At 54.3% G+C, this 24,730-nt stretch overlaps 7 protein-coding genes across 7 annotated transcripts; 5 read left to right on the forward strand and 2 right to left on the reverse strand.

Moving 5' to 3' along the window:
* Positions 1 to 35: 35 nt before the first annotated feature.
* Positions 36 to 1,643, forward strand: N7498_008134 (ribosome biosynthesis protein RRB1; the record flags this gene model as incomplete). Its single annotated transcript, XM_058455196.1, has 3 exons — positions 36 to 231; positions 295 to 1,552; positions 1,619 to 1,643. 3 exons carry the CDS (start codon positions 36 to 38, stop codon positions 1,641 to 1,643), a joined length of 1,479 nt encoding a protein of 492 aa, XP_058305184.1.
* Positions 1,644 to 2,313: 670 nt separating this feature from the next.
* Positions 2,314 to 2,581, forward strand: N7498_008135 (uncharacterized protein; the record flags this gene model as incomplete). The annotated part of the gene is made up of 2 exons (XM_058455197.1): positions 2,314 to 2,438; positions 2,464 to 2,581. The coding sequence occupies 2 exons, from the start codon at positions 2,314 to 2,316 to the stop codon at positions 2,579 to 2,581; spliced, it is 243 nt and encodes an 80-aa protein (XP_058305185.1).
* A 4,768-nt stretch (positions 2,582 to 7,349) lies between these two features.
* amdX (putative C2H2 transcription factor (AmdX)) lies at positions 7,350 to 10,934 on the forward strand (the record flags this gene model as incomplete). Its single annotated transcript, XM_058455198.1, has 2 exons — positions 7,350 to 7,443; positions 7,507 to 10,934. The coding sequence occupies 2 exons, from the start codon at positions 7,350 to 7,352 to the stop codon at positions 10,932 to 10,934; spliced, it is 3,522 nt and encodes a 1,173-aa protein (XP_058305186.1).
* Positions 10,935 to 11,608: 674 nt separating this feature from the next.
* N7498_008137 (uncharacterized protein) lies at positions 11,609 to 13,705 on the forward strand (the record flags this gene model as incomplete). The annotated part of the gene is made up of 1 exon (XM_058455199.1): positions 11,609 to 13,705. The coding sequence occupies one exon, from the start codon at positions 11,609 to 11,611 to the stop codon at positions 13,703 to 13,705; it is 2,097 nt and encodes a 698-aa protein (XP_058305187.1).
* Positions 13,706 to 14,058: 353 nt separating this feature from the next.
* Positions 14,059 to 17,322, forward strand: N7498_008138 (tethering complex subunit PEP5; the record flags this gene model as incomplete). The annotated part of the gene is made up of 9 exons (XM_058455200.1): positions 14,059 to 14,073; positions 14,120 to 14,188; positions 14,241 to 14,534; positions 14,589 to 15,221; positions 15,272 to 15,505; positions 15,561 to 15,896; positions 15,945 to 16,451; positions 16,497 to 16,895; positions 16,945 to 17,322. 9 exons carry the CDS (start codon positions 14,059 to 14,061, stop codon positions 17,320 to 17,322), a joined length of 2,865 nt encoding a protein of 954 aa, XP_058305188.1.
* A 483-nt stretch (positions 17,323 to 17,805) lies between these two features.
* Positions 17,806 to 21,084, reverse strand: N7498_008139 (Na+/H+ antiporter Nha1; the record flags this gene model as incomplete). The annotated part of the gene is made up of 1 exon (XM_058455201.1): positions 17,806 to 21,084. One exon carries the CDS (start codon positions 21,082 to 21,084, stop codon positions 17,806 to 17,808), a length of 3,279 nt encoding a protein of 1,092 aa, XP_058305189.1.
* Positions 21,085 to 22,155: 1,071 nt separating this feature from the next.
* On the reverse strand, positions 22,156 to 24,686 carry mvp1 (sorting nexin Mvp1; the record flags this gene model as incomplete). Its single annotated transcript, XM_058455202.1, has 5 exons — positions 22,156 to 22,477; positions 22,534 to 23,127; positions 23,179 to 23,321; positions 23,375 to 24,127; positions 24,197 to 24,686. The coding sequence occupies 5 exons, from the start codon at positions 24,684 to 24,686 to the stop codon at positions 22,268 to 22,270; spliced, it is 2,190 nt and encodes a 729-aa protein (XP_058305190.1). The 3' UTR covers positions 22,156 to 22,267.
* Positions 24,687 to 24,730: the final 44 nt, after the last annotated feature.

Raw genomic sequence — 24,730 nt, forward strand, 5'->3', positions numbered from 1 at the left:
TCCAGAACACCCCGCTTCAGCTATTAATATTCACCATGTCCAAGAGAGCTGCGGACTCCGATGAGCAGCCGGCTGCCCTCAAGGCCGGCGAGCGCCCTATCGCTGATGCCATCCCAGACGAGGCGGGGGAGTTCGAGGACGAGTTCGAGGATGAATTCGAGAGCGAGGACGAGATTTTGGAGGCCGGTGTCGACGGTCGTCCTGACGCAGAGCGTGAGGAGGAAGAGAGAGGTGTGTTCTGAAAACTATGGGTCAATTGGCGCACGGCAGCTTTGCTAACAATGTATTTAACAGAGGCAATGGATGTCGACAAGCAGACTTTCATTCCTGGTCGGACAAAATTGGCACCCGGCGAGACACTTTCTCCCGACCCGTCTACTTACGACATGCTTCACACCCTCAGCACTCCCTGGCCGTGCCTTTCCTTCGATATTGTGCGCGATTCGCTCGGCGACAACCGCAAGACTTTCCCCGCAACGGTGTACGCCGTCGCCGGTACCCAGACGGAGGGCACAAAAGCCAAGGACAACGAGCTGATGGTGCTCAAGATGAGCGGATTGAGCAAGATGGAGCGTGAAAATGAGGACGAGGACGATGAATCGGACTCGGACGACGACGACATGGGGGAGCCCATCCTTGAACACAAGTCGATCCCGCTGGGCTCAACAACGAACCGCATTCGCAGCCACCAGACGCCTTCGCAGTCTGCGGATTACTCTAAGCCCCCGCAAACACTCACGGCTACCATGCTCGAGAACTCGCAAGTTCTTATCCACGACGTTACCGCGCACCTTTCCAGCTTCGACGTTCCCGGCACTGTTCTCCCTCCCTCTGCTTCCAAACCTCTTTCTACCCTTCGCATGCATAAGTCGGAAGGTTACGCTCTGGATTGGTCTCCCCTTCAACCACTCGGCAAGCTCTTGACCGGTGACAATGACGGTCTCATCTACGCAACCACTCGCACGGAAGGTGGCGGCTGGGTGACTGACAATAGGCCATTCACCGGCCACCACTCTTCCGTGGAGGAGCTCCAGTGGTCTCCCAACGAGAAGAATGTGTTCGCTTCCGCGAGCAGCGACGGCAGTGTGAAGGTGTGGGATGTGCGGTCCAAGTCTCGTAAGCCCGCCGTGGACGTCCAGATCTCCAAGACCGACGTCAACGTCATGAGCTGGGCCAAGCAGACCTTCCATCTGCTGGCGACCGGTGCCGACGACGGACAGTGGGCCGTTTGGGACTTGCGACACTGGAAGCCGAACAACGCGGGCCAGATCAGCGCGTCGCCCGTTGCTTCCTTCGATTTCCATAAGGAGCCCATCACCAGTATCGAGTGGCACCCAACCGACGACAGTGTTGTTGCTGTCGGTTCGGCCGACAATACCGTCACCCTGTGGGATCTGGCGGTCGAGCTGGACGATGAGGAGAGCCGACAGGCGGGCATGGCGGACATCCCGCCGCAGCTGCTGTTCGTGCACTATATGGAGGATGTCAAGGAAGTGCACTGGCAAGCCCAGATGCCGGGCACGCTGATGGCGACCGGTGGTAGTGGATTCAGGTATGTTAACCGCCTGGGTGGAATTGATACGCGTGTGTGCAATGCTAACCATGTTTACCTCTATAGTGTCTTCAAGACCATCAGTGTCTAATGAGCAGATCGAGCGAGCTCGACGCCAAAAGAATTTTATGTGTGATGTCCTGCTCATATACCATTCGAGTACAGTGAAGCTTTACTCGTCTATATCGGAATCGGAGTTGTAGCCCTGTCGAAGACGAGGCGATGAACAAAAAAAAGCCTTGCTTTACATATTTTGGAGTAGATTAGACTTGCATTTACTAATGGCAATGTTAGTGCTCCTTAAACTATGTTTCTATAGCTTGTCTACTGCCTACATCTACATAGGTACCCGAGGCCCTACACATTCCTCCAATGTAGTACAATTTACGCTCAATCCACAAGCCAATGCAAAGAGAGCGGAATAAAGGAACCTCCCAATTCCGCCCTCCAAAACAATTAGCCTCGGCCGAGACTCAACCACCTTGACAGCTATCGGTTATCTAGGAGGGGCTGCAAATGCACAACATTCATCGGCTAGCGTGAGAAGCTGCCCTCCGACTACGGGGATGACAGAGAATACCCTAAGCTCCCAAGTACAAAACAAGTGCCGCCGGCATGAGGTACTCCAGGCATAAGACACGAGGAAACGCTCTCTCCACGCACCGGGAAACGTAACGCACGCGCGAAACCGTACTCCCGTATAACAGGGATCCGCCGCAGCCGGCGTCACTGCGCGTCGAGGCTACCTAGGGCCGTGCCAGATGGCTTGGCGCCAGGCTGGAGCCGACTCGGGTGCGACCATGCAGGTTAGGCCAGTTGGTTCCGACACCCTGCAACAGACTGTGCCATCCTTGTGCTGGGAGCCCGGGCCAGTCAGAGAGCGGGTGTATGTGCATAGTCGACAGTGGTAGGACGGTCGAGGCGATTGCTCTGGACGTGGCGCGAGGAGACAATGTTTGGTGCATTGGGCTGTGCTGTCTGTGCGAGTTCCACTTTCTGTCCCTTGACTGTGGTTTGGCCGAGGTATGACATGCATGGGTTGGTTGCCTGGACTCTTCGACTGTTGTATGTGTTGCGGGTTGAGATAGCTCATACAGCACGCACGGGACCGCTTTGTCCAGTGTACGACCTGGCCTGTAGGCACAGTGTACGGAGGACCTACGTCGTCTACCGCACCGGCATAGTGCTAGTCAACGACTAGTGTCCAGCCGTGGAAAGGCGATCTTCGGGAAAAGGCTACATCCGTCGCAAATACCGCTAATGCACGTCGCCAATCAATCACATCAGATCGTGCTCGCGCCTTCTCTGCAAGGTGTAGTAGATTTCGACCCGGTCGTTTCCTCGGTGAATCCAGATAATATGATAATATACGTTGGAGTTTGGCTCGAGCGGCGTCCTTCTATCGCGCGATTTCGCTGTGTCCCGATTTCCGTTTCTCTTTATTAGGTCACCGGTAAGGCGCGAGCGTCATTCAGGTCCACTTGGTGTCGATTACTGGAAGCGTGGAACTCCATAACTTGTAGTGTGAGACTAAATATAATCTCTTCACATTCCGTTGGGCCTCTGATATTACAGTAGCGCTGCATTGACTTTCGAGACGAGTGGCCTTTGCACGCAGATCCCCAATCGCCCAACTGCGTTTCGCCTCGCCACCATATGATCCTGCAGGCATTGAATATCCCCTGTATAGTAGGAATATCCGCGCCTTTTTATTTGGCCGTCCATACGTCCTTCTTTTGGATCGCCGGCACAGGGACTGCGAGAGCTCAGAGCTCCCGAGCGCAGAAATCCAATAGCCCCTGGTCCTGGCACCGGAAAGAACCTTTCCAGCCCCCTATATGGGGAATAGTGTCAATCTGCAGGCGATGTAGTATCGTCTGATTTAGCTTTTGCTGTCTACTTGGCGAGGCCGATCGTGTGATGGAATCAACAATCAGAGCTTATCAGGTTTCGGATAAATCCCGCGTCGCTGAAAGAGCTTCCAATTAGACCCTCGAGACCATCCCCGGCTGTAGTTTCCTCGCGTTTAACTGAGTAACTGAGTACCGTTGCGGCCGGGGTGCGTGTTTCAAAGTAGTGCTGACCAGTGGATTTCTTGCTTCGGAGAGCTATGGCCCCGTTGCCGAGCGGCGGATCTCGATTTTGAGAAAAGCAGTCGAAGGTTTAGTGTACAAGTAAGTGGATTGGTAAAAGCGAACAAAGGACGGGACAGGGAAGACAAATACGATAATGGCTACACTACTAACCTGATCTGATCAATATCATCAAGGATCCCAGGATGTATTTCTTCTGACTCCAACCTCACAGGAGTGGAATCCTCCGAATTCACTCCACTCTGCCGCAATCGGCGGACCTTTGCCCGCCCACCATGTTGGCGTTATCGAGAGTGGACTCAATGACGCACAGGGCCAGCGAATCCCAGAGCCTCAGGGACGAGCCACGTATTGTCAAGTACAGACTGCGATCCGCCAAACTCCACGAAGCTAGCGGGACGAAGCCACTGAGATCAACGGCCAAGCACGGGTAGCATTGTAGCGCTGAACGGACTCTCCATCGTGAATCCTAATTCAGCCAACCCGTCTGACGTGCAGCTTCATTCGTTCTGGACTGGAGGGTGGATTCAAAGGGGAAGGCGGGAAAACGGGCTGAAGTCCGATCATTCCGTGGACTAATATCCGAGCCGTCGCGCCATCGTCAGACTTGATGCCATCGTGCACACGGTGGGAAGCACAGGCCACCTGGCGATCCCCCGTGGCACGCAGGACCGGGTTGCGTGCATCGGAGAATTATTATATTCGCAATCTACCATTCTCATGCTTCTAGAGCCAAGGTTTTGTGGCGTGTGATTCTTGCGGAGATTCGGCGGCCAAGTTGCACATCTCGGTCAGCGATCACCCGGAAAGGGCGGTTACGCTATAACGTCGACTCGACCGAATTACAAAGGCGAGGATTTGCATACACCAGGGGAGTCGGAGGCCCAGGGCCTCGTGGCGCACCGATGGTCCAGTGAATGGGGTATAGTGCCAGCTCTGCGGTAATTGACTTCTGCCGCTCGTGGACCTGCATTCTGTGAATACCAAAAATAAGTACCCGTATCCGAGTGAGTATCCGGGGGAGCATATCGTCCAAGGTAATGATTCACCCCGGGTACAATGAGCACTCTAGGCCATTCGAGGATGCCTTATCGGAAAGTCTATGCATAGTCTGTACCACCATAAAAACCCCGGCTAAAAAGAAAGGTAATCTAGACGCACCCGAGCATAAATCGCTCAGGTCAGGTGCTCCGGAAGCCAATGCCGAGTAAAGTGCTCCCCAACATGCCGCTCAACGAGACAGCTCGGAGGTGGCTTGGGGTCCGTTTCATTTGTCAGGTCGGGTCACCTGCATCTTCGCAGACCGTCAGACTTTGCCCTAGTGGCCTAGTGCGCATTGCTAGGGTCCGGGGATTCTGCAAACGAGATGTCCGTGCGACATGCGAAGGGAGGCAAAGAGGCGACGGTTTCCAGAAGGGCCATGCAGATTTGGCGCTGTATAGTAGTCATTTTGCTTTTTTGTTTCCGACCTGTTTCCAGGGTCTATTTGCGTCAAAGAGACGAGTCTTAGACTCGGTGCCGCGAGGTTCCGAAAATAGCCCCTGTACTTGTCAATCCGTCAATCCTGCCCCAGAGTGTACTCTGAAATGAAAGTAGGATCGTCAAATCCCCCGTCTCCCCTAGACTCCGACCTAGATCCAGCCGCATCAACCACTGCTGGGGGACGGGTTGTCCAGTTCCGTGCGACCAAACTCAAACCGGCGTGGCTGCAACGTGCGTCGCAAAGTCAAAGGATAACCGGGGGAGTTCTAGAAAGTGTTACCAGAAGCAGCCTCCGTCTGGGGTAGCTCCAGTTTTGCCACCCCGAAAAATAAAGAGGCATGTGCAATGGGGGAAGTCGGGAGTGTTTCTGGATCATCCAATGGTGGCCATTGGGGCAGAGTTTCATTGGCACAGCAGAGCAAGAGGGAAGGGAAATCCCCCACACGAACCGTCTGGATTGCTTCCCCCACAAAAATGGCGCATGGCCCTCTATTTTGGGCCTTGCGGATCCTTCCGCCGTGCGCAACCCCAGCCTCGTCTGGTGGATCGTACCTGGAGGTAACAGGGTAACGGAGAAATGAAACAGAGCGTGTATCGGGGTAGGGAAACCCGGAAGACCCCGTAGCCTTTTTTGGGCCAGTCACGAGATGGCTCGATAACCTCGTATCGTTATGGATGAACGTGGTGAATGGACGGTGTTCCCCCCGGGCTCCACAGTTACGATACCCAAACGCCTCCGGGGTAATCTGTTAAGGAATGCTGTACACGAGTCGTACGCCGTACATCGCTAGGTACCTTTTCCAGTTTGCTTGACTCTTGACTCTGCAGGCTCAGGATTACATCCACGGTACAGGATCTCATGTCATCACGGGGACAGGTAAAACCGGACTGTTCTTCTTATCGCCCATGGTTGTTTCATGTCCGACACCACGGGGGCTACATCCACACTCATCACGCCACTAGACCCAAGCCAGCAGCTGAGAAGAGCAGCCAATCGCTCCGCGAGATTATCAGCGCCAGGAACCGGTGGACAGACCAGTGTAGCACCGTGCGTGGTCGTAAGATTGCGTCTACGCCGCATTCGGTATCACCTTGGGTAATCGTCGGCTGGCCATTGGCACTGCAGGCCGCTTGCCCGTGCGGGATCCACTTGGTTCAGTACTGTACATTGGTGGTCTTGTAACGTCTGGGCCTGCCACCTCGTGCGTGGGCCGTGGAGGTACGGGGTCCAGGGGGAAAAGAGTACGGGGAATACGCCGGGGGTACCAGGCGGTACCTGCGCACGGCGGGCCTCCGACTGCGTAGCTTGAAGTACACGGGTACACGTCGGTCCACACCAGCTGATTACTACGTGGTAACCACCACTACTGCCACGACGGCTCTGGTACCCAGACCCAGGTACCTCTGCGATGATTCGGAGGCAACTTCTAATTCCTTTCCTAACCCGACTTAACTTCCTAACTTCCTCTTGCCTCCTACCTACCTCCATATCCTCCAAACCCTCTCTTTCGACCCGGTGTGGATAGCTCTCGGTGACTCTTATCTACAATTGTCGCGCTATCTCGGTTATCTCCGGCTTATCCACTCTCATGCTCTCCGTGAACTGAAGTCGAGCATTCGCATTTCTCTTTATGGATGCATGGGAAGCTTGAAACTTTGATCTTCAGTCATCCCGGTAAGTCGGCCCCTGCCCTGCGGTCGCACGGCACTGCGGATTCGTGGATTCGTGGATTCTTGGGATCATGGAAGTCGGTTGCCTTGCTGATACCCCGATAGTCGTCAGTCAATACCAGGCGCCAATCCGTTCACCGGCCGCAGGTCCTCACTTCCTGTTGAACCTTCCCCTTCCCAAACCGAAACTCGGTTGAGACAAACCCCTCAAAAGAACAACCCCGATAGACTTTGCTGTACATTTGTTTCCCTCTGGTGGGTCTTGTCCCGGCCAAGCTTTATGAATAGCCTCGCTACCCTGGATCACCTCGGTCCCTCTACGCATCATCAAAGAGTCAAAGAACAGTGCTGACATGCCATCAGTCGTTGATGCGACAGTACGCAGTGTAAATTAACATCGACGACTGCACCTCGTCTGTGTCCTGAGTGACTTGCCTTCGCATTCCCGAGGACCCCGCATCGCATACTTGCGAACCATCTCCCTTCCCTTCCATTCGGGATCGTTGTTTCTACTCCTCGTCCGTGGGGAAGGTAAACTGCACCGCTGTAGGATGCTGTTTGATCCTATGGTTGCCCAAAGTCGTGACCGTAGCCCCAAAGTGGTTGATCTCGCCAGCATCAACGAAGTCCCCGGAAATATGCCTGGTAAGTACCACGGACCCAATCGGAATGCTTGCGGGTCCCTGAATTCTGAACCTCCATCGGTAGCCCCGGCGAAGGAAAACAAGAAGCAGGTCGAGGCCAATGGCCAGGCCGCGAATGGGAACATTCCACCTCCCAAGACCGACAAGCCTCGGCCTCATGTCTGCACTACTTGCGGCCGCTCCTTTGCGCGATTGGAGCACCTGAAGCGCCATGAGCGCTCCCACACGAAGGAGAAGCCCTTTGAATGCCCCGACTGCGCTCGCTGCTTCGCGCGCCGCGATCTACTGCTTCGCCACCAGCAGAAGTTGCATATGACTTCCACCCCGTCGTCTCGTCCGAGAAATGGCCGACGAGAGAGCACGAGCGGTGCTGCTGGCGGCGCCAATCGCGTGCGCAAGAACTCTATCGCTAACAACGCCTCATCCATGCGCCCCAGAGCAAACACTATCAGCCATGTGGGTGGGAACCCGTTGGGGCTTTCCGACGGTGCTAACCCATCCTCCGCCCCGAATCACTCGGGCCATGCCTATCACCCGAGCTTGAGCTCTTCTGTAGGCTCGACCATGGACTATAGAGGTTTCAGCTCTGGACACCCTCCGGTAAACGGCCTGTCCAAGCTGGAGACTTCGGGACTTCCTATGGATATGTCCGGTAGTCTGCGAACGGCACCGGTATACGGCAGCTTTGATATGGGCATCGATGGTATGCTGATGGGCCACGGTAGCACCATCAACCCGGCACAATTACACTTTGCAGGTTCTCCCCAGGGCTTTGGTGACACCCCCACTTCCCCGTTCGGCCACAACCACCACGGCATGCATCCCGCCACGGATCCCATGATGGACGAGGAGATGAATTTCGATTGGATGAACGGATTCGACGCGGCTGTGGCGTTGGGAAACGGGAACGACTCGGTCATCGACGAGTCGTCACCCTCGGCGATGAGCACGGGCAGCCAGAGTGGAATCAGCGAGGCCATGCTGGATGGCCCCAACCGTATTCCGATCTCCAATGGCTGGCACAACCCGTTCCCCACGCACACTTCAGCCAATCAGTTCGCCATCGACTTCTCGCCGACGACGTTGAACGATTTGGGGATCCCGCCGGAGACAGTGTCACCCAAGTCGCTGATGGCCCAGCATCCGTTTGCCGAGAACTATAACACACCTCCATCCATGACATCGGTCGGCCAGCCCGTCGTGGGAGGACATTCGCAGAGTATGTTATCATCCTCTATGGCAACAAACGGAGAATCTCCTAATCCTCTCAACGTTCCTTTCACGAATAGTGCCCTACGAAGTCAACATTCCCCAGTCTCAACGGATACATTTACAGACTCCACACGACAGGCTCTATTAGCGAGCATGTCGCAACCGGCTGGCTTCAATCATCGCAAGTATTCTCAGCCCGCTTCCAGCATGTTGAGTAGCCGCGAGTTGTTCGCCCGCTCGACTGGCTTCAACAGTTCCGGTCAACTTCCCAGCACCTCGGACATGCAGCGCTACATTTCCGCCTACATCACCTACTTTCACCCCCATATGCCTTTTCTTCACATCCCGACCCTCAACTTCCAGGCTCCCGAGTACACCAGTAACCTGCGCACCCCCAGTGGACATCTCAATCTGAGCTCCACTGGCGTCGCAGGAGGCGGAGGTTGCCTGATTCTCTCCATGGCTGCCATCGGTGCCCTGTACGAATACGACACCGCCGCATCAAAAGACTTGTTCGAAGCCGCCAAAAAGATGATCCAGCTGTACCTTGAAGAGCGTCGCAAGGCCGACATGTCCGCTGCACTCAGTCGTTCCAATACTGCACGAGACAACTCAGTTCAAAATACACCTCTCTGGCTGGTCCAGGCGATGCTGTTGAATGTGATATACGGTCATACCTGTGGTGACAAGACGTCTGCGGATATCGCCAGTACCCACTGCGCGGCTTTGGTTAGCTTGGCCCGCGCGGCCGAATTGACCCACCATCTGGACGCGAAGAACCTACCGCACGATCACCTCAAGACAGGACCCACTCCACCCGATCCAAATGATACGGAAAATTGGATGTCCCCATCGTTCAGCCAACCGAAAGAACGGCGAGACTGGCTGAATTGGAAAATCGTTGAAGAACGCAAGCGTACGCTTTACGCCATCTTTGTACTATCCAGCTTCCTCGTGTCTGCATACAACCATGCGCCTGCTTTGACAAACTCAGAGATCCGTCTCGATCTCCCCTGCGAGGAGGATGTATGGGCCGCTGAGTCTCCTCAAGCATGGAAGAAGATGGGAGGTCAAACGGCCTCCGTTAAGGGCGTTTCGTTCTCTGCCGCTTTGACCTCTCTTCTGACTGCCAGTCAACGAGAGCAGCAGAATCAATCTTCAAACCTCTTTTTCGGCGGTGGCAGTTCGGACGATCCGACAAGCGTAGACAACAGGCCGAGTACATTTGGGTGTCTCGTTCTTATCTACTCTTTGCACAACTATATCTGGGAAACCCGACAACGACACATGGGCCGCCAGTGGACCTCACAAGAAACCGAGGCCATGCAATCACATATCGAGCCGGCTCTCAGAGCCTGGCAGGCTGCATGGGCAAGCAATCCAGTTCATAGCCTAGAGCGACCCAACCCGTTTGGCGCCGGGCCACTGTCTGCAGATAGCATTCCACTGCTGGATCTGGCATACGTCCGGTTGTTTGTCAACCTCGGACGATGCAAAGAGGCGTTCTGGCAACGGGATTGGAACGGCATGGCAGATGAGCTTGCACGAGGTGCAGAGATGTTCCAACAGGCCGACACGAACATGAACGATCTGGTGGATCCTTCGCTCACCGGCCAGCTCGATTGCCGTCGAGAATCCATCAACGATCTGGGCGTGGCCGAACTAGCCATCTCGAAGACCCCGACGCAAGAACAGCCCATGCAGTCTCTCTCGAACATGTACAAGACTGGTCAATCCAAGCGTGAAAAACATCTGCGCAAAGCCGCATTCTATGCAGCCGACTCGATCAACATGTCGGACCGACTCGGTAACACATTCGCCGAGTTCTCATCACGGGAACTCCCCATACAATGTGCGATGTGTGCCTTCGACTGCGCACAGGTGCTAGCAGAGTGGATAACCACCGTTCAAGAACGAGTCGGACCTTACCTCGGCATCCTGGGTCGTGACGACGTCGATCTCACCCAAATACCAGGGGTGATGCTCCTCGAAGACGAAGATTGCAAGCTAGTGGACAAGATCAAGGAGATCTTAAACAGCATCGAAACAAAGATGCAGCGGCAGATGCAGAGCAGCAACTCAATGTCTGCACTCGGCGTAATGCAACGTCTACACAGTGTGGCGGAAGGCGGATATGGGTGTAAAATACTGATTGCCACAGCCAGCCTCCTAGACCGCGCTGCAGTCTGGCCCGTGACGAAACTGATGGCGCGATCCCTGGAGGCCCAGGCTATGCGAATGAAGGAGCGATGTGAGAATTCCGTTATGATGACCACTTAACGACCTTTGTTACTTCTTCCCATGTTTTCATCTTTTTGCGGCGATGTCATGAATTGTGAGATTCGAGGCTGCTTCCTACCCTCTTCCATTCCTTTTTCTCGCCTCGGCTTGCCTTGATGGTCCCCTTTCGATACCCCGATCGAATTCTCATAGACGAACACCATGTCATGTCATCTGTTACCCTTTCCCACACTGTTAGCGTTGATCTTCTGTGTACCCGCCTGATGACCAAGGGCTGTTTCTTACTATGGTGTGGCTGTTGTATTGATTTACTAGGGCCCTTTCTTTTACATCTTTCTCCCCTTGCCCTGTCTGTGTTTAATTATGCTTTTTATACTTCATGTGAATATGATTTATATTTGACTTGTATCTGCTTTCGGTTGAGCTCGTATTTAGAAGGTAATTTGCTATTGTTTATCCGCATAGGCCTCTTGATAGCTATCTAGACACGAAAAGCTGCTCGTGTGGAATTACGTAACCACCCCGCGGTTGCTGGGGCAGTTCACGCGTAGAGTGCTTCTTTTCGCGTTGGGCGCTGCCTACGTTGAGATCCCTCCCATTCGACCAGACATGACGAAAACCCCCCATTTGGATCTCTCTCTAGCTGCACCGATGCAGGATCCGACCGTCGCAGCTCTGAACCCACCAAGCGCCAACGTCAACACCTCACGCCGATGCCCTACCCGCGGCCCGTTTCTCCAGTCACTTTCGAATCATGTTCACCTCTGGCCTCTGATATAGACTCGGACGACCTGTTAGGCTCCGATGATGAGTTGGAAGATTCAGCGCGCGCTGCGAAACGGCAGAGAATCGAGAAGCTCGCTGAGTCATACCTTCGAGGACAGCCTCTGTTTATTCTCTCTGCATCTCTTCGCGGGCCGTTCGACGAGGGCTGGAGGAACCCATGGACCAAGAAACGGAAAACAGTGGCCGATACGGAGCCATCAGGGGTCAGGCCAGATGGTCACGTACGAGAGGCGGAGCCCGTGATACAAGAAACGGCCTCGTTACGGCCGAAGTACAGAGAGGACTTATCGGTTTCTCGTCCCTCGGTTGATGCATCTCTTGCAGAGACTTCCACTGTGGTCTCTGTCCAGGGTCCGAAATCCTCTTTCGTTGTCGGGTCCGCTCACAAGAGACCCTTCCAGCATGCAGCAGCTGATCAAGAAAATCGAGCTGCACCCCGCTCAGCGAGGAAACCACAACAGGCCTCTTCCATGAGTTTATCAACAAGCGATACGACGTTTACTGGAGACGGTCCAACCAAGTGGCTAAAGAAAGACCGAAAGTCCATGAACTTTGCGCGATTCGAGCCGCCTAGTTCGCCGACTCCAGAGATGACATCTAGGCAGTCTGGAGATACGTCTCGGACGAGTGTGCCTCGTTCAGTTAGTGGGCAGGCTTCAAAACCTTCTGCTTTGCAGACTCCCAAGATATTCACTGTGCCCGAGCAGCCAAATATGGACACCGCTGCCCATATATCGCCGCGATCTGCTCAAACGGCTGTTCCAGCCACTTATCAGCCTTCTGGAGTCTCCAAGCGATCGCCTCATAAAGAACAAACATCTCCGAAGAAAACGGGACATGCGGCTACGTCTTTCCATGTGGTCAACTCGTCATCTCAACTGCCGCGGTTTGAGTATCGTCGTTGGCATCTAGACTCAAGCTCACATGCAGAGTCAAAGTCTCCTGGTAGAAAACCCTTAGAGTCACCTCAACCCGCAGAAGCTGTCAACGAGCAAGATGAAGATACTGCTATGCCAGATGCTCTCGAGCCGGCCAATGAGCCCTTGGCTGACAACGGCGCAAAGGAAACAGATCAATCCATTCGTCGATCAAAGGATCTGAGATTTGTCGATATTGAAGCATCCAAATCTACAGTAACATACCCGCAGGTACCAACTGAACACAACACTTATGATACTTTGCCATCTGCGCAAGAAATACCTCCCCCTCCCGGTATATCAGACCGCATGCCATCATTGCACTCAACGGCAATGCCCAAAACAGACACTGAACACAACGGCGATACCAGTCCCGACACTCAACTATCGACACAGGCTGCCTTGCTTCATGCGCAGAAGTCGTTTCAGGATGACTTGGAGAGCCCTGAACAGGAGCACGGCAAAACACCAGCCCAACCACGACCCCAGTCTCCTTCCGGCGACGACTCCGTACTCCTGGCGCAAGAGACACCAATTTATCGACCCAACGCCACAGAAAAATTTCTGTTACAAGGCTCCAGGCAAATCGTCAGAGACAGGATGCAAGCTATGAGCACGCAGTGCTTGATCGACGCGGCTACACCTTTCGCCTTCAGTACGGAGAAGAAAGCTCAAGCTCACCGTCCGATGTCACCGCAAGAAACAAGCCCTCGGGAACCTGAAATGGCACAACTAGAAGCAAGCCCGTTACAATCTCCCGATGGGTCCCTGCCGTCTCCAGAAAATGCTTACGAGACGGCCCGATCAGGCCCTGGCACCTCCAGCCGACATGAATGTGAAAGGCGAACTGAACAAGCGCCTGCTCATCCACCCACTACTCAGGGTACTGCTTTACCCTTTGATCTGAGTGGAGACACGCCTGCAACGGCCCAGGATGGCCAAGGTGGCGATAGCTTCCCCCTCAGCCAGGCAATTGCCGATCTGGGCAGTTGGTTAAGGCAGAGCTCCGACTTTCTTAAGGAACTTCGACCTTCTAGCCAGAGTAGAAGAGGAAAATCGCCTGAGGATACGCCCGCATCTGCTTGGAATCTTGATATGACTCGTTAGAGGGTCTTGAATACCTCTCTAAACTATTACGACAGCGCATCTTCTCATTGATTCTCATGATTCCCCATTTTCATGTGCAACCTGCTTTGAGCTTCATATTGGAAGCGATGGCGTCTTTTCTTGATAAATAGATTTTGCATATATATGATACAATTTACTGTGACTTTAAAAACGTAAGGTAAACATGAGATGTGTTGTGGAGGTATCTTATCCCTAATTTGTCTCTCCAACTTGTAGATATCTGGGCGCCAAAGATCCGCAGGAACCATGTGGTCCGAGCGTCAGCGGGGAGGAGCTCCCGGCCGTCTCCAAGGCAGCTCCGCCACCAGTGAATATATCCATGGCCAGTCCAAATGGCTCTGACATCAGTATGATTGCCAATATTCCGCCCTGTTACGTCGCTAACAACCGCAGTGGAAAGCGTTCAACTTCATCGACGTCTCGCCGGTCAAGATACCGGACGAGAGCTCCGCGCTGTTCGGTGTAAGGCCTCGATCCACCTCCCCAAAGACCAGCAGCTAACTGCGTAAACCAGAGCGACCTTTCAAGCCTCTGCACCGGCTCCGCGAACCTTTTCCTCGGCACCACTGATGGCTTCGTTCACATCGTTACCCAAGGCTTCCGCGTTGCGCGCTCATTCAAGGCCCACGACACCGGCTTGATCACCCACATGAAGCAGATTAATGGCACTTCCCTACTCGTCACGGTTTCGGAGGATCTCCCGAACGAACCTGTGTTAAAGGTCTGGGCGCTGGATACGGAGAAGAAAGGCGGCGGGCCACAATGTCTGTCCACAGTGTCTGTGCAGAATGGGCGACGGCCATCTCCGGTGCGCGAAACTTTACAACCGTGTGATTGGACCTGGTTACTGACATTGATTTAGATTTCGGCATTTGCGGCTGTCGACGATCTCTCCCAAGTGGCGGTTGGTTTCGCGAATGGATCTGTGACGATTGTCCGGGGCGACCTAATCCACGATCGTGGCGCGCGCCAGCGCATTGTCTTCGAGTCGGAAGAGCCGATTACAGGCCTTGAAACGCAGGAGGGCTCTGTCACTGTGCTTTATATCGCGACGACAAACAGGATTCTCACACTGGTAATTTCGGGACGGGGACAGGGTCAGCCTGCGCGCATACTGGATAACATGGGATGTGCGTTGGGTTGCATGACGCCGGACCAGGAAACGGGGGAGATTCTCATTGCCAGAGAGGATGCGGTCTACACATACGGTTCTCGTGGCCGTGGGCCGAGTTATGCTTTCGAGAGCCCCAAGACGTCTATCAAGTCGTTCCGCGACTACGTGGCGTTAGTTTGCCCACCCAAAGCAGGAACCGGGAGGCGCGAATCGTTGCGAAAGTACGGTGTCAGCCCTGGAGACGAGATCTTCGGCACAACGACATTTACACTGCTTGATACCGACCTCAAGTTTATTTCTCACAGCGAAGCGCTAGTGGCGCCGATGAAGCACATTTTCATGGAATGGGGCGACCTGTTCTTGCTCACGACTGAAGGAAAGGTATGCAAGTGGATCTTAGATGGTGATTATAGTTCTCTAACATGTTACAGATCTTTAGATATCGGGAGAAGAGCCTCCAACAACGACTTGAAATACTCTACGAGCGCAACCTCTACATCCTGGCTATCAATCTTGCGCAAAAGATTGGCATCGATCCACTGCAGCAGAATGCCATCTATCGCAAATACGGTGATTTCTTGTACCAACGCGGCGACTACGATACGGCTATGCAGCAGTATCTTCGGGCAATTGACAACACGGAGCCATCTCAAGTTATTCGCAAAGTTCGTCTAGTAAAGCATGTTTGATAGGCGATCAGTTTGCTAACAAGTGGTATAGTATCTGGATACACAGCGAATTCACAACTTGATCGAGTATCTGGAGGAACTGCACGACCATGGCCGTGCCACGGTCGACCACACAACACTTCTCTTGAACTGCTACGCGAAGTTGAAGGATACCAGCAAGCTGGACTCATTCATTCAAGCTCCTGGTGAGCTCAAGTTTGATCTGGAAACGGCAATTGCAATGTGCCGCCAGGGCGGATACTTCGAGCAAGCGGCCTACCTTGCCACAAAACACGGAGAAAATGACATGGTGGTGGATATCCTCATCGAAGATTCCAAGAAGTATGCTGAAGCCGTGGAGTATATCTGGCGGTTGGAACCCGAAGCGGTAAGTAAGGCTGGATTCACATGCAGGCTCAGCTAATTGTTTGACAAGGCATATCACAATCTGATGAAATACGCCCGGGTCCTCTTGGCTCACTGCCCTGAGCGAACAACGGAACTCTTCAAGGTTTACTATACAGGACAGTATCGGCCGCACACGGATGTAGAACTACCGTCCGAGTCCCAAACTCAACCTACAAGTACCATGCAAAGTCTTGCTGGTCTTCTCCCCTTGCGGTATATGACTGGCGGTATAAGGTCTCAACCCACTGCCCCAGCTCCCGAAAATGTCAAGGCTGAAGAGAACCCCGACAATGTCCCACTGGAATATGAGGTTCCAAAGCCTCGGACTGCGTTCTCGGCATTTGTTGACCACCCACAAAAGTTCATCAGCTTCCTGGAGACCCTCGTGCAACAGCCCGACCTGAAGAGGGACGCTAAAGTTGATCTCTTCACTACGCTCTTCGAGATGTATCTCGACACGGCCAAGAGAAAGAAAGACGCGGCAGAGAAACAAGAATGGGAGAACAAGGCAAAGAAGCTGATTGAAGGGAAAGATGTGAGTGTTTCAACCTGTGGTTTGAAGTCCCGCTAATGTGATTAGATTCCCATTTCCACCTCCAATGTCCTCCTTCTCTCCGACCTATCCAACTTCCGGGAAGGTTCCACATTGGTTCGCGAGCAAGAAGGCCTCCGCCTAGACATATTCAGATCGTTCACGTCCGCCAAGGATACTCAAGGTGCCATCCAAGCTTTGAGGCGCTACGGACCAGACGAGCCTCAGCTTTACGTCGATGCCTTGACGTACTTTGCTTCAAGCCCACAGATCCTCGAAGAAGCAGGCGACGAGCTGGACGTAGTCCTGCGCCGCATCGACCAAGATGGCCTTCTCTCCCCACTACAAGTGATTCAAGCTCTCAGCAACAACGCCGTGGTCACAATGGGCCGAGTCAAGAAATATTTATGCGACAATATCGACCGCGAACGCAAAGAGATTACAACTGTACGTCCTTTCCGCCCAGCCTCAAAACTCAATACTAATTCCCTCCTAGAACCGCCGCCTCATAACAAGCTACAAATCCGAAACAGCCACCAAGAAAGAAGAACTCGACAACCTCGCCAGCCAACCCGTCGTCTTCCAATCCCGTCGCTGCCAATCCTGTGGCGGCACGCTCGACCTGCCCACCGTGCACTTCCTCTGCCGCCACTCCTTCCACGAACGCTGTCTCAATCGTGTCGACGACGATGCCCAGTGTCCCGTTTGCGCGCCGACAAATTCGACGCTCCGTGCTATCCGTCAGCGCCAGGTTGACTCGGCTGATCAGCATGATCTGTTCAAGGCGGAGTTGTCGCGCTCGAGGGATCGGTTCGGTGTTGTCAGTGAGTTCTTTGGGAGGGGGGTTATGAGGTCGCAGGCGACGATGGATTAGGAGGGGGTTTTGTGAGGATGTATTTTAGAGATACATAGTGTTGTTTTTGCTTGATACCTGAGTCTCAATCTAAGTGGTATTGCATGTAAGATTCCAAAGTCAAAACCGTGTATAGATGTCTCCAGTAGCGTAATAGTCTTTTATATCCCGTACAATGACCTACAAAGTAGGAAGGGGTTATGCAAATAAAATGCATTATGAGCGATCTCGCTCTGCTCTAGCAATACCAATCGTCAGAAAAGGAAAAACATTCATACCGAACAATCGCAGATCGCTCGATGCAGTCATTATCTCCCAAGAGCAATGTAATATGCACAGAAAAGGAAACCAAAAAAAAAAATACAAGAATGATAAAATAGGCATGTGCAAAGGTTTGTATAATCGTCATCTTGCGTCACAAATAGTTATGTACTCTGAGAGCAAAGAGATGCGAGAGATGCGGAAGGTAGCCCGTGTGTTTACAGAGGAGCAACGGCTGAGAATCTAGGAGCCACGGCCCTTTTCTCCACCCCATGAAACGCGAGGTCGGTGGCCGCGGGTGTATCCAGTGCCCGAGCCCGAGCCCGAGCCCGAGCCTGAACCGGACCCAGATGGAGATGACTGGTCACCGGGGTTGGACTGTTCAGGCTTCAGATTCTCGGCAAATGATATCTTGCCGGGGGGTTGACGAGGTTCGCCATCATCTTCGCTGTCAGAGGCGACTGCGTCGTCACTCTCAGAAGCGGAGTCATCATTGTGGATCTGGCCCAGAGCAGCGAGACGTCGACGACGTTCAGCGGGTGTTTCGCCCGTGTCATCGTCTGTCTGGCGCGGGGGAGCAGCGAGGCCGGCAGCTTGGCGAAGACGTGAGGGAGGAATACGCTCAGTGCCGTCGTCGTCAGAGTCACGACGGACACGGTCGCGGGTGCGAGGGCCAGGGTCGAGGTTGCTGCGGCGTTCCTGGGCAGAGCTGCCGCGGGTGAACTTGGCGAGTGAGGCGGCCACGTTGGGACTAGACACAGGTCCGTCACTGGTTTCTTCTTCGCTGCCTTCGGTTTCGGTGACTGATTCGGACTCGAGGTCTTCGGCTACCTCCTCCGGGATGATACCGGTAGCGGCTCCAGCGGCGGCTGCAGAAAGACGACGCTCGTGTTTCTCCTCCTGCTTGGCGTCGTCGATAGCAGCCTCCTTCACAACGGCGGGGGCATCAGTCTGCTGCACCATGTCGCGGCGAGCTTTGGAGTCCAGGCCCTTGAGCTGCTGGAAGAACTCCTGCTTGTTCATACGACGACCCTTGTGGCCGATGCCCTGGGAATCAACCTCCTGGTTCTGAGCCAGAGTGAAACGCAAGCCGTCATCAGTAGCCCAGTCCTCTGTCTCGGTTCTCGGCACGGGCTTCTTTTGTTCGGCCTGGGAGGTCTTGCCCTCTTCTTCTTTGCCGAACCAAGTACCCATGCGAGAGATACCGCGCTTGAGTGGAGGTCGGGATGGTCGGGATGGTCCAGCTTCCGCCTCGTCGGGTTTGGCGGGCTTGTGCTTGGATGGTTTGTCACCAGGGATGGTATACTTCTTCAGTACCTCACCATCCTCGTCCTCCACGATGATAGTGTTACCAAACTGGTAGGCATGGGCAGAACGGTGCTTGGGCTTGGCGGATTCGGCCTTAGGTTTCTCCTGCTTTGGCTTCTCCGCGGGCTTTTCTTTGCCTTGGTCTCTTCCACCAAGACCCACCCAGTTTGCCCACGTTGAGCGAGAGGCCTTTTCGAAGGGGTGGCCAGTCTTCTCGCCTATAGCCTTCTCAATCTCCTCGCCCTCGGTCTTCTTGTGGGGCTGGCTTTGAGAAGGTGCCAGCTCACCACTCTTGTCATGCTCGAGACGCCTGCGTTGGTCCTCGATGTGCTGCGCCTGTTGTTCTGGAGTCAGGTGGGTTGTGTCCTCGGTCTTGAGAACATTGCCCTCTTCGTCCTCGATGATCATATGGTGGCCCTCTTGGAACACCTCCAATTCGGGCTCACGGCCGAAGCGGTCGCGCTCAGCATTAGGTGGCGAAGCTCCACGCTCGACTGCATCGCGTTCCTCCAATTCCTGTTTATCTTCGCCCTCGGCCTCACTTTTCGTACGTTTTGCAGGCATGATAGCAGACTGGCTGATTGGGCCACCTGCATCGTCATGCTTGCGGCGCCTCCTTCGGTGCGCAGGCTTTCGAGGTTCGGATGGGATACTCTGGGATTCACTGTCTTCGTCGCGCACGCGGCGAAGGAAGTTACCGGGCATACCAATAGGCGGCAGGGTACCCGGAGGATATTCGGGGAGCTTCTCCTCGGAAGAGCCCTCCAGTTCGTCAGTCTTTCGGAATGACATAGAACCCTTGGCAATTGACTGAACACGGGGCAGGCGGTTCATCCAAGAAGGACCTTCCTCGTTGGCTTGAGTGTAGGACAGGGTGACGGTCAAGGTGTTGATACGCTTGCCGAGAGTGAAGACGGCGATAGAGGAGCCGTGTACCAAGATGGACGAGATGACCATGAAGGTTGTAATGGGCCAGATAAGCATGACAACGTAGTAGTTGTCTTGACCAGGCTTTGGTAGACTACCTTCCGGTGAAGGCTGTGTGTTGTCATTTTCCAATTCAGCTCGCGCAAGAATTGCAGCGAAAATGGCGCCGACACCGATGGGACCGAAGTGGCCGGCGAAAAGAGCCTCACGCCATGTTTTGACGTCTGGTATAAACGGTTTCAGCATAAGCATGATCGGAATGCGACGGAAAAAAATGACCAAAAGCGCAATCACTACCAGTCGCCACGGCGTCAAGCCCAGATCCGGAGCGTTGAAATCCTCCCAAGGGATGATCGATCCAAAGTAAACGAAGTATGCCAAGTTAAGCAGCAGATCTATGACGTTGGAAACATGTGATTCCTCCGTCTTTTCCGTGAACCAGCCGTCGTTACTGAAGCCGACACCGCACGAGAATCCAATCAGCAGATCGTCCATGCCCAGCAGACTGCCCGACCCGGCACAGAAAACAGCCAACACGAAGTAGAACACCAGGAAACTCTCACGATCGATCAGCCCCCTGCGTTCAGCGAGCTTGATGGCATGTCGGGCCAGGTAGCCAATGGTGAAGCCGAAAATCGCGCCGAAAACGCACTCGTATAAGATGGTGATGCAAAACCAATTCATCGTCACCTCTCCGGCATTAGGTCGGTAGTGGAGAATATAGAAAGAAAGGTAGATGAATGGGAAGGCCATGCCATCGTTGCAACCCGACTCGGCAGATAAGAGATCTCGCAAATGCTTGGGAACACGCTTGGAGAATTTTCCCTTACCGACGACGGACGACGCCAAGACAGGATCCGTGGCCGTGACGCATGCAGCACACACCAGACTCTCCAGCCAGTTGAGCGGAGGCACCATCCACCAAATAAACAGACTGGTAATCAGCCAGCCCCAGGTCATGACTGGGATTAGCAACAACGCGACAGACTTCCAGTGTCGCTCCATGTAAGCCTTGGGCAACTCGACGCCGACGGCAAAACATTGCACGACCAGTACAATGCGCGAGCACTCGAGTGTAATTTTGTCGACATTTCCCCATTCATGGGGATTGAATAGGTTCGCGGCATGGGGGCCGAAGATAATACCGCACAGGGTTGCGACGGTAGCTTCACCGATGTAGAGCTTCTCCTTAACGAACAGGGAGCACAGCATGAACAGGCCGGTGAAGCCGCCGATAATCATGTACGCCAGATGCGGCTTGTCGATGTCCAGATGATCCCACGCCATGGTGTTGGGATTCGCACGTCCCGGGTGTTACAGAGAAGTCGTCACCCCGTTCCTCAATCAATTACCAGATGGTATTCCGCCTCGTACGTCGGTCCGTGTAGCTCCTCATGCCTTGGTGGTGGTGGGAGTGGAGAAGGGTCGGACGAAGAGCCCTGTAGGGCTGAGCGGCGGTGACGGTGACGTTGACGGGCGCGCCGGGTTCCTCAAGGACAGGAGAATTCGGAAACCGAGAGGAGAGTAGAGGTGCTTGACCGTCCGAGCGCGGATGCGAGATACCGGAGAAGTCCAGGGAAGGTCTCGCCGCAGGGAAAATAACTCAGTCCCAAGGGTGAGGAGGAAAAGACAAAAGCTAAGAGATCTGGGCAGGGCGCAGAGTCTTAGGGGACTCTTGGCCGATGAAGAACGGGCGAAAACGCGCCAGAGGAGATTTTGCCCCGAATGAAGGTATTCTTGAAGCGGCCGGGATTCGTCAGCCCAGACTGTTGCGCCCCACGTCGGAGGCGGATGAGTCTTGGCTGGCGGAGAAATCGAAAAGAAAACCCCTGGTACTAAACGAGATTATATGAAAGGACAGAATTGGGGTCCAGAAAGTCGGTCTCTACCCGGATAAATAATAACACAAAAAGACCTAAAAAAGGGAAAAACGGAATAAGGTCGATGAAAATCGCCGATCCCGGTATTTTACATGTTTCCGGCCAAGACGGATTCGCTGCCCTGTGAGCCGCCAAGGCCCTTGCGTTTCGTCGCTCGTTACTGGCCGGCGCCCACGAGTCTACTCCACATCGTCCCGGGTGGATCTTCTGGAATCTCGGCGTACGGACGTCATCGTGCTTGTCTGTCGTATTTACTGCATGTACTATGTACTATGTACAGGGACCGGGCACCATGGAGGTTTAGGTGTGAAGCCAAAGTATGTGATTCAAGTATAGCACTCTTAGAACAAGACGAATTGGGGAATTGGTAATGGGGAATTCAAACCGACACGTAGCTCGGCTAGATTCCAAACATGGAACTCAGAAAATGCCTAGGGACTTGCGGAGATAAGGGGGATAAAGGGAGTAAAAAACAAACAAAACTCAAGTGCAATTCGGGGATCGCGCACCCCGCGCGTGGCCAAAAATCCTCGCTGTTCGGGTTTCGGTGCCTCAAAAAGGAAGCCCGTATGTACGCCCAACTTCAATTTCTACTCTCCCGTCGGCATCCCCTCTACCTCATCGCTCAGTCGTCGCCAGTTGTCCGCCTGCAATTCAGAATACTTGACTCGCTCCTGGCTCCAGTCCTGATGCAGGCGGCTGATGTGGTACTGGCTCTGCTGGAAGTGGATGAGTTCGTCCCGGAGGCATTCCTTGATGAACACGCCCCGCGCGTGCTGCTGCACGATTGACTCTTTGTCCTGCACGATCCGAATCAGCCACGCATTCCCCGACGGCATTGGATCGGTTGACTTACCTTGAATATAGAATCCTCCACTTTTTCGATCTCGCCCGGCTTCGCCGTCCCGGTTGGTCGGGCCCGCAGGTCCTGCAGCTTGCGCTCACTGGCCTCGATTCGGCGTTCGAGCTGCAGGATATTGTTTCGGGCGTATCTATCCCGCCGATCGAACATCTCCCGCACGCTGACCAGAACGTCCCGCTGGCGCTTGAGGTCCTCGAGAACTCCCTCGGACCAGGCTCGCCCCTCGTCCTCTAGCAGGCTCTGGCTAGCAGAAAGGTGTCGCGCGGTCGCCGTGATGCCGGTATTTAGAGATGGGACATCATTGGTGTCAATCGAGTAGGTGTCCTTGGTGACCTCGGTCAGAGATTGCAGAGCCAGAGAGAAGCGCAGGTGATCGGCAGCCAGGCCGTCATTCCGCTTGGCCAGTCGCTCGAGCAGAGTACACAGGTTGATATAGATTTCCGCGGATCGTTGAACACCGCTGCGGACGGTTTCGAAGGTTTCATCAAGTGTGGCAGGCAGAGAGTCCTCCAAGTCCGGTGGGAGAGCACGGCCAACAAACTCGTCCTGAACGGAGATTGTGGCCTGCTTGCGCCATACTGACAATTCCTGGTCGAAAATCAGAGGTTTGTCTCGAGTGAGGAATCGGTGAAAACTTACCGTAGGAACAGTTAAGAACATGATCACCAGCTGTTCCTGGCCAAGGACAGGATGTCGGACGAGAGAATTGGTAAACCTAATGAGCCCACGGCGGCGCTTTTCCAGAAAAGAAGTTGAATCCGCTGATAGATGAGTACCATTCACTTCAAACGGGTGAGCAAGCAGCTTGGAGCGCCTGGGCCAGTAAGGGACGTACCTGACACGCGCTTGGGCGGGAGAAGGGGCAATTGTCGGAAGGGGAATCGCTTTTGAAGACAATCCAAGAGCCAGACAAAGTCGCTGTACCGCCGCACGACCGTGCTCCCTCGTCGCGCCGACTTGACTTCGTAGTTTCGATGTTGGAACATGAACATGCCCTCTTTCTCCGGAAGGAGGGTAATCGCGACGGTTTCTTCAACCTGTGGGTTTGTAGTCCGTGAGAGACCCATGGACCGGCGCCGAGGTGCGATGTCGCCGGGGTCGTCGCCGGGAGGCCCGAAGCCACCGAGGGCCGGGCGCTGTCCCGCACCAAATGCATCATCTCCGGGTTGCCCGCCCATGTTAACTCCCCAGCCAGACCCAGAGCTGCTGGGCGGCGCCGCGTCACTTCGACCGTTGGTATGCTCCTGTTGTGGTGCTTCGCTCCGGCTGGTCTCGTCGACTACCCGGCCAGACCATGCAGCACTTGGAGAGCGCATGCTTCCGAAGCCATTTATAACGCGCTCTTCGGTCGGGACGGTTTCATGGTTGTGATTCCGATGGAGCTCCGGGCTTCCCCAGGGATCCGATTCCAAGCCGCCGCCCAAACCCAATGACTCCCGTCGTGTGCGTCGAGACCGTGCCGAGTTCGGTTCTTGTATCGGTGCTACTTGGGTTGGGGGTGTGGTTGGTCGTTCGTTCGCGGTATCAGAGGGCGCGTTGTTCGATGTTCGTAACCGGTCAAGGAAACCGCTATTAGGCTGTGGAAGCTCTGCACGTCGATTATGTTAGTTCGTGGATCGTGCAGTATGAGATAGTAGATATCAAGGAGATCACTCACTCTTGCGACGGTCATCGACGGAATCAAAAGATAGATCCTCTCCCTCTTGCGCGAGGCCAACTAGCGCCAGCAACACATTGAACTCTGCGCGACCTAGCCCACCAGAGCTCTCGTGGTCACCAGACACGACCAGATTGAGGATCTTGCCCTGATCGGAGGCAGTCAGGCCACTGCTTGACAGGATCTCCCTAATCGAGGTCAGTCCGACGCCTGAGTCGACTCTATCCCCGCTGTTGAGTATCAGATCGTATGCGTCGACATAGCTCTCGGGAACATCGGTGGCAGGAAGCAAAGTGCGGACCAGATCGCGGCGAGCGGTTCTCTTGGCTGTATTGTTCTGATTCCAGGGAGTGGCGGAGCTATCGTCGCCGTCATCATCCGCGAAGAGGGAGGAGCCGCCGGCGGATTCGTCTGCGAAGAGCGAGGATTTGGACCTCTGGGTGGAGGTCACCGCGGAAGGCTCTTCGGGCGATGTTCCGAACAGAGACATTATGACTCCGCCGGTGGAATGTTTGTGGGTGCGAGGTTTCGGGT

Source organism: Penicillium cinerascens (assembly GCF_028974065.1).
Source record: "Penicillium cinerascens strain IBT 15544 chromosome Unknown scaffold_4_segment0_segment0, whole genome shotgun sequence".
NCBI lineage: Eukaryota > Fungi > Ascomycota > Eurotiomycetes > Eurotiales > Aspergillaceae > Penicillium > Penicillium cinerascens.